Raw genomic sequence first — 18,901 nt, 5'->3', positions numbered from 1 at the left:
AAAGAGGACCTGGAGTTCTCTCATTCGGTGCTGCAGAGTCATCCGCACTCTCCCGCCCGTTTGGGAGCTTTGGTATAATCCCCATGGTCCTGACGGAGTCCCCAGCATCCACTTAGGACGTCAGAGAAAATAAGATTTTACTTACCGATAAATCTATTTCTCGTAGTCCGTAGTGGATGCTGGGCGCCCATCCCAAGTGCGGATTGTCTGCAATACTTGTACATAGTTATTGTTACAAAAAAATCGGGTTGTTATTGTTGTGAGCCGTCTGTTCAGAGGCTCCTACGTTTGTCATACTGTTAACTGGGTTCAGATCACAAGTTGTACGGTGTGATTGGTGTGGCTGGTATGAGTCTTACCCGGGATTCATTATCCTTCCTTATTGTGTACGCTCGTCCGGGCACAGTATCCTAACTGAGGCTTGGAGGAGGGTCATAGGGGGAGGAGCCAGTGCACACCACCTGATCCTAAAGCTTTATTTTTGTGCCCTGTCTCCTGCGGAGCCGCTATTCCCCATGGTCCTGACGGAGTCCCCAGCATCCACTACGGACTACGAGAAATAGATTTATCGGTAAGTAAAATCTTATTTTTTGCCATATGGTGCAAGACATCATTCCCTTCCTAGTCATAGCTACAGTATTTAACAAGGACTGTGGCAGTACATGGAGTACAGTAAGTACTGTCTGTACATTACAGAAGCACCACTTTTCACTTGGATGTAACATATGCTTTAGCGTTGCCTATATTGTGAGTGGGTTTTTTTTTTTTTTAAAGAAAGAAGTGTTTTGGAACCAAATGGAGAAACGTGGAACTGAATCTTTTCTAGCTATAATGGATATGAAATCTAACAACTGGCCCTATGGTGTTGCACAAACACTTTTTGGAGTATCTATTGAAAGTACAGCACTGCGTTCCAAAGAGAGGCCCACTATGGAAGAGGTAAGAGTGAATGCTTTCTTTTCTGAATGATCATGTTTATTGTTATAGTAACTTTACCTTTTTTCAAGGTACCAGGAAAATATGGAGTGAATTCCACATTGTGAGGAAAAGTCTAATATTAGACAAGAAATAGTCTGTTTTAACCAGTAAAATATCTTTACATGGTAGACTTCCATATGGTGATACAGTTGTTTGAGTTTCCAGTCTAAAGTGACTGATAGCCAGAGGCGTAACTAGGGTTTTTGGCGCCCAGGGCAAATGAAAAAATGGTGCATCCTTCCCCCACCCCAACCATGCCAAAAAAGTTTTTGATGCCTCCACCGTTGCCATATGAAAAGTAAAGAATTTGCTCCAAAAAGGGTGTATGGCCTCACTGCAAGGGTTGTGGAATTGCAGGATAAGACTACCTTATACCCCAGTTTTGCAGCCTGCACGCCCAGACATTGGTCACCACAGGAAAATAAAAATCCTGATTCATGCATTATGCACCACACCGAAATGCCCCTTGCCACACACCGTAATGCCCGTTATGCATTATGCTACACACCGTAATGCCCCTGACACATTATGCCACACACCGTAATGCCTGTGACACATTATGCCACACATCGCAGTGCCCATTTCACATTATGCCACACATCATAATGCCTGTGACACATCATGCCTCAGTAAGGTACCTGAATGTGTATAAATGGACTTCAGGGTAACCTCCTGTTTGCGATCCGCAGCATCTTTGAGGGTAGCCATATCCTGGGACGGCAGGGCTACCTTTTTGGATAAGCGAGTTAAAGCTTTGTCCACCTTAGGGGAGGACTCCCATCGTAACCTGTCCGTTGGCGGGAAAGGATACGCCATAAGAATCCGTTTGGAAATCTGCAGTTTTTTATCTGGAGATTCCCAAGCTTTTTCACATAACTCATTCAGTTCATGTGAGGGGGGAAAAGTTACCTCAGGTTTCTTTCCCTTATACATATAAACCCTTGTGTCAGGGACAGGGGTTTCCTCTGTGATGTGCAAAACCTCCTTAATTGCTATAATCATATATCGGAGTGATTTAGCCAACTTTGGCTGTAACTTTGCATCATCGTAATCGACACTGGAGTCAGAATCCATGTCGGTATCTGTGTCAACAATTTGGGATAGTGGGCGCTTATGAGACCCCGACGGTCCCTGCGACATAGGATCAGGCACGGGTTGAGACCCTGACTGTCCCAATGCATCAGCCTTGTCTAATCTTTTATGCAAAGAATTAACATTATCATTTAAAACCTTCCACATATCCATCCAATCAGGTGTCGGCGCCGTCGGCGGAGACACCACATTCATTTGCTCCCGCTCCTCTCCCACATAGCCTTTTACATCAGACATGTCGACACAAGCGTACCGACACACCACACACACAGGGAATGTCCTTTCTGAAGACAGTTCCCCCACGAGGCCCTTTGGAGAGACAGAGAGAGAGTATGCCAGCACACACCCCAGCGCTATATAACCCAGGAATAACACAGTAACTTAATGTTAACCCAGCAGCTGCTGTTAATATACTTTTTTGCGCCTAATTATGTGCCCCCCCTCTCTTTTCAACCCTCTTCTACCGTGTATCAGCAGGGGAGAGCCTGGGGAGCTTCCTCTCAGCGTGCTGTGGAGAAAAAATGGCGCTGGTGAGTGCTGAGGGAGAAGCCCCGCCCCCTCGGCGGCGGGCTTCTGTCCCGCTTTAATGTTATCTCTTTGGCGGGGGCTCCTACATATATACAGTGCCCAGCTGTATATATGTGTTTATTTGCCAGAATGAGGTCCCAATGCTGCCCAGGGCCCCCCCCCCCCCCCCTGCGCCCTAACAGTGACCGGAGTATGTGTAGGTGTGTGGAGCAATGGCGCACAGCTGCAGTGCTGTGCGTTACCTCCAGTGAAGATCACGAAGTCTTCTGCCGCCTGTGAAGTCTTCTTGCTTCTCATACTCACCCGGCTTCAGTTTTCTAGCTCTGCGAGGGGGACGGCAGCGCGGCTCTGGGACGGACGGCGAGGGTGAGATCCTGCATACCGATCCCTCTGGAGCTAATGGTGTCCAGTAGCCTAAGAAGCAGGACCTAGCTTCAGAGAGTAGGGCTGCTTCTCTCCCCTCAGTCCCACGATGCAGGGAGTCTGTTGCCAGCAGAGCTCCCTGAAAATAAAAAACCTAACAAAAAACTTTCCATCAGCAAACTCAGGAGAGCTCACTGAAAAGCACCCAGCTCCTCTGGGCACAGAATCAAACTGAGGTCTGGAGGAGGGGCAGAGAGGGAGGAGCCAGTGCACACCATGAACTAAATTCTTTCTTAAAGTGCCCATGTCTCCTGCGGAGTCCATTTCTCTCCATGGTCCTTACGGAGTCCCCAGCATCCTCTAGGACGTTAGATAAAGAAAAAAAAAAACAACTCCATCTACATTTTACTGTATGATATCCAATTTAGGGGACAACATATAGCACACCGTATGGGACTGTCCTATTTAGGAATAAAATAAGGACATTAACATTTTTGCAATTATCAGATTAGTCCACTGTGGTCAATTATAGAAATATAGATTTATGATCCACCTCTTATGCTTAAGTACTAATATTTTTATTTTTGGGGGTTTTATATGCGCATATTAATTTTTGATGTTAGTATTCTTTATATGATTAATTTTATAGATATTAAAAATAATACAAAGTAATTAATGTATTGAGTACATTCATGTTCTGTTGCCTCAATTTGATTTTATTAGCACAAGGGGATACAGTATTTTTTTGCCATTACACATTTTGCCACATATCGTAATGCCTGTGACACATTATGCCACACACACTGCAATGCCCATTATACATTTTGCCACACACCACAATGCCCATGATACATTATGCCACAATACCCATTACACGTTATGCCACACAGTAAGGCTTCTAATTACTTTTAAATTACCTGCTCGTTGCCAGGGGTTTCATGCTCTGGGTTCCATGCTCGTTGCCAGGGGTGTAATGCTCTGGGTTCCAGGCTTATTGCCAGGGGTGTAATGCTCATTGCCAGGGGTTTCATACTCTGGGTGTCATGCTCGTAGCCAGGGGTGTAATGCTCGTTGCCAGGGGTTTCATGCTCTGGGTGTCATGCTCGTAGCCAGGGGTGTAATGCTCTGGGATCCAGGCTCATTGGCGCCAGCACTAAGCACTCCCGGCACTTCTGGGTAAAGCTATAGTGTAGTGTTCCCTGTAAGATGCTAGAGGTCCAGTATTAACTCTAGCATCTGTCTTCTCCAAGGCAGTGGCCATTTTAAGGAGGGACATTTAGCAGATTTACATGCGGATGACTATTCCGCATGGGAATCTGCTTAAACAGTGGCGGCGCACTCTAATCATAGCACCTCCAAAGACAGTCTGTATACATATAACTGCGGACAGGAGAGCGAGAACTGTGAGAGGTAATAGGGGAGGATGTATGGGTAGTACCTGTAAACATAACAAAGGGGGAAGAAGGTGGAAGGGAGGACAAGGGGGTGAAAGAGAGGGAGGAGGAGGAGGAGGAGAAGAGAAAGTGAGAGGTTGAGGAGAGACAGAGGGAGGGGGATAAGAAAAGAGATATAGGAGAAGGGAGGAGGAGGTTAGAGATATAGGAGAAGAGAGGAGAAGGTTAGAGATATAGGAGAAGGGAGAAGGAAGTTAGAGATATAGGAGAAGGTAGGAGGAGAAGGAGGTTAGAGATATAGGAGAAGGGAGGAGGAGGTTAGAGATATAGGAGAAGGGAGGAGAAGGTTAGAAATATAGGAGAAGGGAGGAGGAGGTGATTAGAGATATAGGAGAAGGGAGGAGGAGGAGGTTAGAGATATAGGAGAAGGGAGGAGGAGGAGGTTAGAGATATAGGAGAAGGAGGAGGAGGTGGTTAGAGATATAGGAGAAGGGAGGAAGAGGAGGTTAGAGAATTAGGAGAAGGGAGGGGGAGGAGGTTAGAGATATAGGAGAAGGGAGGAGGAGGTTAGAGATATAGGAGAAGGGAGGAGGAGGTTAGAGATATAGGAGAAGGGAGGAGGAGGTTAGAGATATAGGAGAAGGAAGTTAGAGATATAGGAGAAGGAGGTTAGAGATATAGGAGAAGGGCGGAGGAGGTTAGAGATAGGAGGAGGAGGAGGAGGAGAAGGAGGAGAAGAAGAAGGAGATATAGGAGAAAGAGGGAGGAGGAAAAGAAAAAAGGAGGGGAAAGAAGGAGAGAGAGAGAGATATTGGATTGAGAATGGGGAGGAGAGAGAGGGAGAAGGAAAAGAGAGAAAGAGAGAGAGAAGACGAGAGAGGGGAGGAGAAGAGATTGGGAGTAGGAGAAGCGAGAGAGAGAGAAATTAAAGAAGTGAGAGGGAGGAGGAGAAGAGTGATAAAGGGAAAACGCAACCAAAACCCCGTTTTCGGACTTTGGACGCATCTTTCATATGTACTTAGTCATGGACGCCAGGGCTTCAGTGCAATGGCTAATGTCAACTTTTGGCCTATGGGCTTCTTTCTGCATCTGCCCAACTGAGAGGGATCCAGTTGGATCCCTCCCAGCACCCCTGCAGCCTTCGCTTCACTGCACAGGCGCAGAAGGTTTTCCAGGGCCGAAACCCGGAAGTAGAGTTTCCGGCACTGATTGCAAAGGACATCTCTTATCGGAAGAGCTGTCCTTTGTGATACTAATTGGATATGTTAGTATCAATGCAGTAAGTGGCAGGAAGCACTGCGGATGTTTAGTGCATTCTGCCCAGAGAGAGAGGGAGGGACGAAGGAGGGCAAGAGAGGGGGAGGAGAAAAATAGAAAGAGAAGAAGAAGGGAGAGAGGAGGAGGAGGAGGAGGTAGTAAAGGCAGTCTCAGTCTGTTAACAGAGGACAGGGGAGGGAGGACAATGTGGGGCAATAGGGGCAGTAGGAGGAAGGGACAGTGCCTATGTATTAATACAAGAGAACACGAAGTAGAGACAGAGGAGAGAGATGATTACTCCAGCACCAGGCTGTAGTGCAGCACTGCCTGGAAGAGGCAGGAGAAGGTCTGCGGAGCGGGAGACCAGGGGAGTCAGGAGAAGGGCTGTGGAGGGGGAGACCAGGGGAGTCAGGAGAAGGACTGTGGAGGGGGAAACCAGGGGAGTCAGGAAAAGGACTGCGGAGAGGGAAACCGGGGGAGTCAGGAGAAGGACTGCGGAGGGGGGAACCGGGGGAGACAGGAGAAGGGCTGCAGAGGGGGAGAACGGGGGAGGCAGGGGAAGGAGTGCACAGGGGGAAACAGAGGGAAGGTCAAGGAAAGTGAAGTATAAAAGCTGGAGAGAGAGGACTGCGATAAGAATCCTGTCCTCTCCCGGTGTCCCAGCTCTGTCCAGGTTGCCAGGAGCAGCGCAACATAGCATAGGGAGAGAGGAGGTGGGGGCAATAGGGGCAGGAGGCAGAGGTCGTCGGTCTGCATACTCTTAACAGAGGAAGAGGAAAGGAGGGGGAAGACTGTGTGGGACAGTGCCTGTACAAGAGGTAGAACAAGGGGAGAGAAATGAATCATGCCAGGCAGGCCGAGCCATAAAGCTGTGCTGCTTGAGAGAGGCAGAAGGAGTGCTGCAGAGGGGAAAAATGGGTAGTTAGGTGAACGGTTGCCCGGCTATGGAGCGGGTGACTAGGCAGACAGGAGTAGTACTGCAGAGGGGTAGACCTAGCAAGAGGCAGGAGAAGACTGCCCGGCTGTGGAGCGGGTGACCAGGAAGGCAGGAGAAGACCTGCGGATTGGGAGACCCGAGGAGGCTGGAGAAGGGCTGCCCGGCTATGGAGCAGGTGACCGGGGAGGGAGGAGAAGGGCTGCTGCGGCTACGGAGCAGGTGACTGGGGAGGGAGGAGAAGGGCTGCCCCGGCTACAGAGCAGGTGGCTGGGGAGGGAGGAGAAGGGCTGCCCTGGCTATGGAGCAGGAGACCGGCGAGGGAGGAGAAGGGCTGCCCTGGCTGCGGAGGGGAGACCAAAGTGAGGCAGGAGAAAGGCTGCGGAGGGGAGACCGGGGGAAGGGGAGAAAAGTAAATTAGAGCAGCTGGAGTGACGTTTATAGCAGGGAGGTGCTGTGACCTGTGATGAGGGTCCTGTCCACTCCCGCTGTCCCAACTCCGTTGCCAGGAGCAGCAAAATATAAACCAGTTTGGGATGGAGGATTGTATGCATCTCCGGCCTTGATAGTACTTCGTATAATGTTGCTGGCGACGCCCCCCTCTGCTGGGCCTGTCATGGCGCCCAGGGCATATGCCCTGCTCGCCCTGCCCTCGTTACGACACTGCTGATAGCTATTCAGTTGTTTGTTTGTTTTCTCATAGCTTCTGTCTAAAGTGGTCAGGAGCTACAGATGTGTCCTCTTACATCTTTGTGCGCTATAAGTTGTGTTACAAATAACATGTGAGTGCCATGTGACTCGTTACGACTCAGCATTTTTTTTGCAATTTTTTTACTGTATTTGCATACAAAATGCAATGCTACATTGTTTTCCTGGAAAACACTGTAATGTAGCATTTCGGATGCAGATACAGCTTCAATAACACAGAGAAGAAAGGCATGCTGCATATAATTTTAATCAGCAGAAGCTGCTTGTGCGTCTAAAATGCATTTTTGCAGAAAATATTGCAAAAAAAGATGCTTGGAGCTACAGATTCCCGCAACGTCATGGCATGACCTGAAGGGCTGTTTAGCGTGACTGCAGCAAGGATGTAAGAGGACACATCTGTCATTTGATTTTTGGGGGGCACCCAGCCCTGACCCTGCATGTACTGTATTGTCGATTTCTGCTCAACACTCCTGAGAAATCCACGTGGCGGATGTGCCTTAACTTCAGCACGTCCAGCACTTGGCATGAGCTAAGCCGCTTATTGAGCCTTATCCCGTTCTTTTCAGCACAAGAAAGCAGCCGTTGCTGCTCCCGGTCACTTTATACAGAAGTTACAGGAGAAATAAACTCCCCCAAGAAAAAAAATAAAGTAAAATAAATTTTTGCTCAGTTGTAAATCATAGTTAAAGAAATGTTAAAAAGTGGTATTTATTATATTAGGCACAAAAAATTGCATCCACTGCTTAGTGCTAATAAAAACCTCTTGAAAACTAGAGTACTAACCAAAAAGCACTAAATGAAAATTAGTTTCACATAAGAATTAATTACAATGAAATGAATGTGCTCCCAAAGTCCTGGAAACTGTATCAAAATGCAGTATAATGTGTGACGTTTCCGCCTTTAATGCTGAGACATCTGTGGTGCCTGGTTGATACTGAGGAGGTGTGGCAAATCTGGGAGGTGTGGCCATACCATCTCCTAAACACCGCCCCCCCCCCTTCAAAAGAAAAAAACAAAAAAACAAAACAAAAAAACATGTCAAATACTGTGTGTGCCGCATTTGTCCCCCTCAGTAGTTGGCGCGGGATGCCTACTAGGCCCATAAATATTAGCAGGCCCTGGTTTCCACATTTCATCTAAATACGTCCTCTTCATCTCCACTTCTCAAACCTGCCAGCATTCACTTTTGCTGCTCTCATGCTTCAAATTGTCTCTCTGGCTGCTTCATATAAGATTTCTCCAACCATGTTACCAGCCGTCTTCACAACAAAAATTAAATTCTGCCCCATATTAGTACAGCGATATGTATGTCCAGCCCAAGCCCCTAATATTAAATATTTTAAGTGAAAAACAGTTATATGGCATAGAATTAAAAACTTTCTCATTAAAAAAAAAAAAAAAACAATACAGAAGGAATTACTGTAAACTAAAATGAGATTACATAAAATCAATTGTAAATATATAACTAGTTATGGTAATAAATTAAGGCATAAGACTTAGTTTCTGCATACATTTATACTTGAAAGTTTTAATACCCATTGGGGCTAGTGTGCAGCACTTCTCCCTCCTTCAGTCAGCGGGTTCCCACCACCCTACCGTCTGTGGCTGGCACCAACTTCCAGTGATGTTCCGGAAGATGGTGTATGCGCAGAAAAGAGAAAATGTACAGTACCTAAATCTTTGCTTTCACAGAGACATACCATCATTTAAAAAATATCAATGGGAAGATGGCGCCAGCGGCTTTTAATTTTATTTTACGTTTATTTACTGACTTATAAAATATATTGTACATTTTCAGCCTTTCTTTAGCTTGGCGCCTTTAATTTACAGTCAGTTTTCAGTGTACATAAAGCATTGCATTACTAAAACATGAACTACTGTTCTGAAACCTTCCATTGCCCCACAACGAGAAAAGCTACTGTACAGCACTAAAATAGGCCAACATATTATAGCCCAGAAACGTTTGCTGCATAAAATACGGGAAGGGGAAGGCTTTACTTATTAAATGTTAAAAGTGGTTTCTTTCTTTGGATCCTGTATTAAGACTTGCATACATATTTCTTCGGAAAAAAAATGACCTGTGTTCATTTACCTTCAGGTTCTTAAAAGTATTGAAGGCTGTAAGGATGCTGACAAGTACAGTGGAGATCAGCCTAAATCACTTGTGTCCGTTCCACCCGGTCTTTGTCCGTTGCCTTGGAGCTATGCCAATGTTCCTGTTGAAAGTGATGAAAGTCTGGACTGTTCCTTCAGTTTGGAAAGGAAAATAGAAGTGGTAACACCATGTGAATGCAGCCAGTCTGAGGTTACATTTTTAGGAGTCAACAGAAAAGTTAGAGATAAAGGAAGCGTTCCATCTCCACCGATACAAAGCAATACTACATCACATAGTGACCATATATTACAGAGAAATGAAATAACCCATAACAACAATCCAGTTGAGTGTAGCTACTCAACGGGGCCAGACACAGTCACAGTATTCTGTGAAGAGTGCATAGCGAATGGTTTTGGCTACTGTAAAAAATAAACTGGAGAGTTTCTCTGACATAATTTAGGGGCTTATTTATGAAAGCCGTTCAAGCTCTATCCTCTGTGAAAAAGGTTGATTTGCTGGAGGTAGTTTTTTCCTATTTATTAACGGCCACTGCTGGTGGTTGCTGTCACCAAGTATTGCCAGCTATAGCCATTGCTGGGCACTCCAGCCTATTTAAAACAAAAGACAGTACTATCTTAATGTCTGAATGCCGATAACCGTGAGCCATTAAAGGAGAAACATGCATTATTATAAATTTTATTTATTATTAAGTAATAAAGGAACCCAGTCTGCCCGCTTACCACGCCCCGCTCTGTTTCGCAGTTCATACAATCAAAGGTAGGGTCTGCAAAGATAAGCTGTGGCGCATGCAGGGGGTGTTCTGAGTACCCAGGACCACCTTGCCCCCTCCTGACTGATGGTCTATGGTTTTGTCCCCCCCACCCCCCGATATCATGTAGTTTACCTAGATAATTGTATAATATATGCCCAGCATTTGGAGTAAATCCTACTAGATGGTGCAATTTTGCTAAAATACATTGAGCTGCAGGGAGGACAAATTCTAAATGTATGAATTGGGAGGATGCTACACGTTAGCTTAACTCTGATTCATAGTTTGAAACAAAAACTGGCCATTATTGCTGAATTGCATACAAAAGCCATCAGTATTAGCCCTGAATGAAAAACAAAATCTTTATACAGCTTGCAACGCAATAGGACAGGTTCAAGAGAATATTTTCACCATTTAGCTGTATTGCTCAGAACTCTAAATAAGGCCCTAATTGTAAAAATTAGATTTATGGTAAGAACTTACCGTTGTTAAATCTCTTTCTTCGAGGTACACTGGGTTCCACAGGGAATAACATCAGGGTGTAGAGTAGGATCTTGATCCGAGGCACCAACAGGCTAAAAGCTTTGACTGTTCCCAGAATGCATAGCGCCGCCTCCTCTATAACCCCGTCTCCGTGCATAGGAGTTCAGTTTTTGTCAACCAGTCCAATGCAGTAGCAGGTAAAAGAGACGACAACCGTTAGTAGCCACATACACCATATTCTCACGACAAGAGAAGTGTCAGCGGCTAATGCCATACCAACCCAAAGAAGCTAAGTGCGTCAGGGTGGGCGCCCTGTGGAAGCCAGTGTACCTCGCAGAAAGAGATTTAACAACGGTAAGTTCTTACCATAAATCTCGTTTTCTGCTGCGGGGTACACTGGGTTACACAGGGAATAACATCGGGGATGTCCTAAAGCAGTTCCACAAGGGAAGGGACGCACTGTAGCGGGCACAAGAACCCGGCGTCCAAAGGAAGCATCTTGGGAGGCGGATGTATCAAAGGCATAGAACCTTATGAACGTGTTCACTGAGGACCACGTAGCCGCCTTGCACACTTGTTCAAAGTTCGCACCACGGCGGGCCGCCCAAGAAGGTCCAACAGACTGAGTAGAATGGGCTTTAATAGTAGCAGGAGCTGGAAGGCCAGCCTGTACATAAGCATGTGCAATCACCATTCTAATTCATCTGGCCAAGGGCTGCTTGTTAGCAGGCCAGCCACGTTTGTGAAAACCAAACAGTACAAAGAGAGAATCAGACTTCCGAATGGAAGCAGTTCTCTTCACATAAATACGGAGAGCCCGTACCACATCCAAAGATCGCTCTTTGGAAGACAAATCAGGAGGGGCAAAGGCTGGAACCACAATCTCCTGATTAAGGTGGAAAAAAGACACCACCTTAGGTAGATACCCGGGGCGTGTTCTAAGAACCGCCCGGTCACGGTGAAAAATCAGATAGGGAGACCTACAATACAAGGCACCCAAATCCGACACCCGTCTGGCAGAGGCAATAGCCAGCAGAAACAACACCTTAAGAGAAAGCCACTTAAGGTCTGCAGATTCAAGAGGCTCAAACGGAGACTCCTGTAATGCCTCCAGAACTACCGACAGATCTCAAGGAGCCACAGGCGTGACATAGGGAGGTTGAATCCGTAACACACCCTGGGTGAATGTATGAACATCAGGCAGAGTAGCAATTTTTCTCTGAAACCAAACTGACAAGGCAGAAATATGAACCTTGATGGAGGCCAGACGAAGGCCCAAGTCCAGGCCCTGTTGTAGAAAGGCCAAAAGTTTGGCCGTACTAAACTTGTAAGTGTCATGATGATTAGATGCCTACCAACCAAAGTAAGAATTCCCGACCCTATGGTAAATCCGGGCAGAAGCCGGCTTACGGGCCTTCAACATAGTCTGAATGATCATCTCAGAAAAACCTTTGGCCCTCAGTACGGAAGCTTCAAGAGCCACGCCGTCAAAGCCAGCCGGGCCAGATCCTGGTAGACACAAGGGCCCTGAATGAGGAGTTCTGGTCGTTGTGGAAGCAGAAGAGGACGCTCTAACGATAGACCCTGAAGCTCTGAGAACCAATGCCATCTGGGCCACGCTGGAGCAATCAGAAGTAGGATTCCTCCTTCTTCCTTGAATTTCCTTAGTACTCTGGGCAGAAGTGACATTGGAGGGAACACATAGGGCAGCCAAAAGTTCAGTGGAATTGCCAGTGCGTCCACGAACGCTGCTTGAGGATATCTTGTCCTTGCTAAGAAGACCGGAACCGTGTGATTTTGTCGAGACGCCATCAGGTCCACATCTGGGAGGCCCCACTTGTCCACTATGAGTTTAAATACTTCTGGATGGAGGCTCCACTCTCTGGCGTGTACGTCCTGACTGAGGAAGTCCGCTTCCCAGTTTAGGACCCCCGAAATGAACACTGCTGATATGGCTGGCAGATGGCGTTCTGCCCACTGAAGAATTCTTGATACTTCTCTCATTGCCATGTGGCTTCGAGTGCCGCCTTCATGATTTATGTACGCCACCGTGGTGGCGTTGTCCGATTGTACTTAAACAGGTCTGTTCCGTATTAAATGCTGGGCCAAGTTCAGAGCACTGAATACCGCCCGCAGTTCCAGAATGTTTATTGGGAGGAGAGACTCCTCCTTGGTCCACCGACCCTGAAGGGAGTGTTGCTCCAACACCGCGCCCCAACCTCTCAGACTGGCATCCATTGTCAGAAGGACCCAGTTGAAGATCCAGAAAGGATGACCCCTGCACAAGTTTCAGGACCTTCTCCTGAGACAAGAACAAACGCTGGTTGAGAGTGTCCAACAACGCCCCCAGGTGCACCATGCTCTGAGCAGGGACCGGGGAAGATTTCTCCCAGTTGATGAGCCACCCGTGGGCTTGCAGAAACTGGAGCATCATTTCCAGATGGCATAGGAGAATTTCTGGGGAATTCGCCAGGATCAACAAATTGTCCAGATACGGGAGGATCCTGACCCCTTGACGGCGGAGTACAGCTGTCATTACCGCCATGACCTTGGTGAAGATGCTCGGAGCCGTGGCCAAACCAAAAGGTAACGCCCAAAATTGGTAATGGAGGTTGCCAACAGCAAACCTCAGGTACTGCTGATGCGGCATTGCAATAGGAATATGCAGGTAAGCATCCTGCATGTCCAGGGAGACCATATAATCCCTGGGTTCCAATGCCAGAACAATAGAGCGAAGAGTTTCCATATGAAACTTGGAGACTCTCATGTATTTGTCCAAGGACTTGAGGTTGAGAATGGGCCGTGAGGACCCATTCGGTTTCAGGACTAGGAACAGCGGTGAATAGTACCCCTTGCCTCTCTGAGCCAGAGGCACCTGTACTACCACTTCTGTGTCCAGGAGGGACTATACCACCGAATGAAGAGCTTTTGCCTTCACCTGATCTGAAGGGACTTCTGTCAGGCAAAATCGATCTTCAACCATTCCTGGGTAAACCCTAGAAGTCGGCCTCCCACTCTGGGATCCCCCAGAGGGAGGCCCGCCCCGTCATGCAGCAGGCTTGTCAGTTTTGGAAGCAGGCTGACGGGCAGCCCAGGCCCGTTTAGGTTTGGGCTTAGTGGGTTTGGAAGTGCGAGCCTGTTTCGGGTATGCCTGACCCTTTGCTTTCCCTGAAGGATGAAAGGAGCGAAAGGAAGTACTCTTGGCCTTCGGTACCGAAGGAGCAGTACTAGGTAGACACGCTGTTTTAACAGAAGCTAAGTCAGCCACTATCTTGTTGAGGTCCTCTCCAAAAAGAATGTCTCCCTTAAAATGGAGCACCTCCAGGGTTTTCTTAGAATCCAGATCCACAGACCAGGATCGTAGCCAAAGAATCCGGCCAGACAGCATGGACGTAGTAGAAGCCTTGGCCGCCAGAATACCGGCATCAGAGGTTGCCTCCTTAATGTAATGAGTAGCTGTGACAATATATACGATAGACATTGTCTAGCATTATCAGAGAAGTTGGAAGGCAGCTCCGCTTCCACCTCCTGAGCCCACGCTTCAATAACCTCTGCAGCCCATGTTGCTGCAATAGTGGGCCGATGCACAGCACCTGCCATGGTGTAAATCGCTTATCCGTCGGTTCTTACAGAGACGTGACGGTAGTTACAGGCAGAGCTGAGGATACCACCAGCCGCGCCACCTGCGAATCCACTGGCGGGGGTGTTTCCCAATTCTTACTTAGCTCCACAGCGAGGGGATAGCGAGCTAGCATCTTCTTGTGAGGTGTGAATTTCTTTCCTGGATTTTCCCAGGATTCCTGATGAATATCAACTAAATGGTCAGAATGAGATAAAACTTGTTTAACCACTTTCTGACGTTTAAACCTATCCGGTTTCTTAGGAGCAGCTTCAGGCTCTGGGTCATCAGTAATTTGAAGAATTAGCCTGATAGTCTCCAATAAGTCAGGAACATCCACCTGTGAGACTGATTCCCCATTAGAAGTATCTGGATCAGTGTCTGTGGGGTCAGTATATACGCCATCCTGATCAGTCAAGGTGTCTCGGACGTGGGTGGATTGTGAGGAAGTAATAGCCCGCTTAGAAGACCCCTTGGTTTTAGGGGAGCGAGGGTTAGATTTGTGTTTGGTCAGAAATTGGTTCAATTGCTGTAACTGATTGGACAGGTGATCTGCCCATGGCGGATTAACCGCAGGGACCATAAGCGGTTGTACCAGCATATGAGGTCCCATAGGGGGCGTAAGTTTAGTTACAAGCATACTTAACCAGGTGGAGAAAGTAGCCCAAGGTGGATCATTTTGAACCCCCGTTGCTACAGTTCCACTGGGGGGTAGGGAACCCCCAGAACCTGAACCCTCTGCTGCTATGTTTTCCTCCAATGTGTCTGCAGCATTACCACCACGCAATGTGGGATCAGCACCAGCTCCTTTGCCCCTTGTAGCTGACATATCTGAAAGCTCAATTCAAGGCAACCCAGTACAATATCAGCAGCTAAATACCTGACAAGAACCCCCTGTGTAGTGTATCAGCACAAACAGAGGATTCAAGAGGTATACGGTGACTAAAAATCACAGAGAAAAATACACAATAAGTATACAGTATCCTGTGAAACACCTATTTCTCTTACGTCCTAGAGGATGCTGGGGACTCCGTAAGGACCATGGGGTATAGACGGGCTCCGCAGGAGATAGGGCACCTAAAAAGAACTTTGACTATGGGTGTGCACTGGCTCCTCCCTCTATGCCCCTCCTCCAGACCTCAGTTAGATCTTGTGCCCAGAGGAGAATGGGTGCACTGCAGAGAGCTCTCCAGAGTTTTCTGTGGAAAAAGAATTTTGTTAGGTTTTTTATTTTCAGGGAGTCCTGTTGGCAACAGGCTCCCTGCATCGTGGGACCGAGGAGAGAGAAGCAGAGCTGGCTTGTCAAGTTGGGCACTGCTTCTAAGGCTACTGGACACCATTAGCTCCAGAGGGAGTCGGAACAAAGGTCTCACCTGGGGTTCGTCCCGGAGCCGCGCCGCCGTCCTCCTCACAGATGTCGAAGAAAGAAGCCGGATAAAGAAGGCAGAAGACATCTTAGGCGGCAGAAGACATCAGATCTTCATGAGGTAAGGCGCGCAGCGGTAAGCTGCGCGCCATTGCTCCCAGTCACACACACACAGAGCAGCACTTAAGGGCGCAGGGGGGGGCACCCTGGGCAGCAATAAACCTCACATTTTGGCACAAATACAGTTGGATTAGACTGCGGAGGCAGTAAATCTATGATCCCCCGCCATTTTATTTAAAAATCACTGGGACCGAAGCCCGCCGTCAGGTGGGCGGGGCTTGATCCTCAGCACTAACCAGCGCCATTTTCTCCACAGAAGCTGCATGAGGAAAACGCTGGCTCCCTGGTCTCTCCCCTGCTGAACTTACAGGCTGGAAAAAAGAGGAGGGGGGCACATTAGCGACGCAGTGAGTGGGAATTGGCATATTATATATAAAAAAGCGCTATCTGGACATATTTTTTCCAGTGTTTTAAGCGCTGGTGTGTGCTGGCATACTCCTTCTCTGTCTCTCCTTAGGACCTGGTTGGGGTTTTGTCCCCTTATAGGTTAATCCCTGTGTGTGTGGGGTGTCGGTACGTGTATGTCGACATGTCTGAGGCGGAAGGCTTCTCCAAGGAGGAGGTGGAGCAAATGAGTGGTGTGTCCCCGTCGGTTGTGCCGACTCCAGATTGGATGGGCATGTGGCATATCTTGAATGCAAGTGTGGCATCTTTACATAAAAGGCTTGATAAGGCTGATTTAGGGGGGACATCAGGGGGTCAATCCTCAGAATGGACCGACTCATAGGGCCCGTCGGGTTCTCAAAAGCGTCCCTTAACACAAGACACTACTACCGACACGGATTCTGATTCCAGTGTCGACTATGACGAAGTAAAATTGCACCCTAGGGTGACTAAAACCATTCAGTGTATGATTGTGGCAATAAGGGATGTGTTGCATATTGTGGATGAACCCTCGGTCCCCGACACAAGGGTACACATGTTAAAGGAAAAGAAACAGATTATTAACTTTCCCACATCTCATGAATTAAATGAATTCTTTGGAAAACCTTGGGAGACTCCGGATAAGAGACCGCAGATCCCCAAAAGAATTTATATGGCATACCCTTTCCCTAAGCAGGACAGGGAGATTTGGGAATCACCCCCCACTGTGGACAAGGCCCTGACGTGCTTGTCCAAGAAAGTGGCGCTACCGTCTCCTGACACAGCGGCCCTTAAGGACCCTGCAGATCGCAGGCAAGAAACTACCTTAAAGTGTATTTATTCTCATATGGGTGCTGTGCTAAGACCGACAATTGCGTCGGCATGGGTGTGTAGCGCAATTGCAGCTTGGACAGATGAGCTGACAGATCAATTTGATAATATGGATAAGGATACTATGGCCCTCATTCCGAGTTGTTCGCTCGCAAGCTGCTTTTAGCAGCTTTGCACACGCTAAGCCGCCGCCTACTGGGAGTGAATCTTAGCTTATCAAAATTTCGAACGAAAGATTCGCAATATTGCGAAAAGACTTCTCTGTGCAGTTTCTGAGTAGCTCGAGACTTACTCTACCAGTGCGATCAGTTCAGTGCTTGTCGTTCCTGGTTTGACGTCACAAACACATCCAGTGTTCGCTCAGACACTCCTCCGCTTCTCCAGCCACTCCCGCGTTTTTCCCAGAAACGGTAGCGTTTTTTTCAAACACTCCCATAAAACGGCCTGTTTCCGCCCAAAAACACCCACTTCCTGTCAATCACATTACGATCACCAGAAGAAGAAAAAACCTCGTAATGCCGTGAGTAAAACACCTAACTGCATAGCAAATTTACTTGGCGCAGTCGCAGTGCGAACATTGCGCATGCGCAGTTAGCGGAAAATCGCTGCGATGCGAAGAAAATTACCGAGCGAACAACTCGGAATGACCACCTATATTCCTAACTTTAGCCCATATTAAAGACGCAGTCTTATTTATGAGGGATGCTCAAAGGGACATTGGATTTCTAGCTTCTAGGGCCAATGCCATGTCTGTCTCAGTGAGAAGATCCTTATGGACTCGCCAGTGGACGGGTGATGCGGATTCCAAGAAACTTATGGAAGTACTACCCTATAAGGGTGATGTATTGTTTGGGGATGCGCTGACGGACCTGGTTTCCACAGCTGCGGCAGGTAAATCAAATTTTTTACCATATATTCCCCAACAGCAAAAGAAAGTAACACCCTATCAGATGCAGTCCTTTCGGTCGCACAAGTCCAAAAGAGGTCGGGGATCCTCTTTCCTCGCCAGAGGTAAGGGCAGAGGCAAGAGAGCACCTGCTTCGGCAGATGCCCAGGAACAAAAGTCCTCCCCGGCTGCTCCAAAACCCACAGCATGACGCTGGGGCTCCCCTGAGGGAGTCCGCACCGGTGGGGGCACGTCTTCGACTTTTCAGTCAGGCCTGGGTCAGTTCGGACCTGAATCCCTCGGTGTTGGAAATAGTTTTCCAGGGTTACAAATTGGAATTCGAGGAGGTGCTCCCCGCGCCGATTTTTCAAATCGGCCCTACCAGCTTCCACATCGGAAAGGGATGTAGTGTTAGCTGCAATTCAAACGCTGTGTATACAGCAAGTGATAATCAAGGTTCCCCTGCACCAGCAGGGAAGAGGTTACTACTCAACCCTATTTGTGGTCCCGAAACCGGACGGTTCGGTCAGACCTATTTTGAATCTGAAATCCCTAAACCTGTACATAAGAAGATTCAAATTCAAAATGTAATCTCTCAGAGCGATAATAGCCAACATGGAGGAGGGGGAGTTTATGGTGTCTTTGGACATAAAGGATGCGTACCTTCATGTCCCCATATATGCCCCCCATCAGGAATACCTGAGATTCGCTGTACAGGATTGTCATTACCAATTTCAGACGTTGCCGTTTGGACTCTCCACGGCCCGAGGATTTTCACCAAGATAATGGCGGAAATTATGGTGGTCCTGCGCAAGCAGGGAGTCACAATTATCCCATACTTGGACGATCTCCTGATAAAAGCGACATCAAGGGAGAAATTGCTGAATAGTGTGGCGCTCTCGTTGAGAGTGCTCCAGCAACACGGTTGGATTCTAAATCTACCGAAATCACAGTTGATTCCGACAACTCGACTACCGTTCCTAGGTATGAAACTGGATACGGAACAAATGAAGGTCTTCCTCCCAATAGAGAAAGCCCAAGACATCCAGAACATGGTCAGAGACCTGCTAAAACCGAAAACGGTGTCAGTTCACCAATGCACTCGAGTTCTGGGG

At 47.7% G+C, this 18,901-nt stretch overlaps 1 protein-coding gene across 1 annotated transcript in view; it reads left to right on the top strand.

The window, feature by feature from the left end:
* The window catches only part of IRAK3 (interleukin 1 receptor associated kinase 3), an 86,218-nt gene extending 75,584 nt beyond the window's left edge, over positions 1-10,634 (top strand). Inside the window, exons 8-9 of the mRNA XM_063927540.1 lie at positions 775-939; positions 9,353-10,634. Coding sequence (XP_063783610.1) covers positions 775-939; positions 9,353-9,781 — 594 coding nt within the window. The 3' untranslated portion in view covers positions 9,782-10,634. The remainder of the gene's footprint in view (positions 1-774; positions 940-9,352) is intronic.
* Positions 10,635-18,901: the final 8,267 nt, after the last annotated feature.

Source organism: Pseudophryne corroboree, chromosome 6 (genome assembly GCF_028390025.1).
Source record: "Pseudophryne corroboree isolate aPseCor3 chromosome 6, aPseCor3.hap2, whole genome shotgun sequence".
Classification (NCBI taxonomy): domain Eukaryota; kingdom Metazoa; phylum Chordata; class Amphibia; order Anura; family Myobatrachidae; genus Pseudophryne; species Pseudophryne corroboree.
This window is presented reverse-complemented; position numbering and strand designations above follow the sequence as displayed.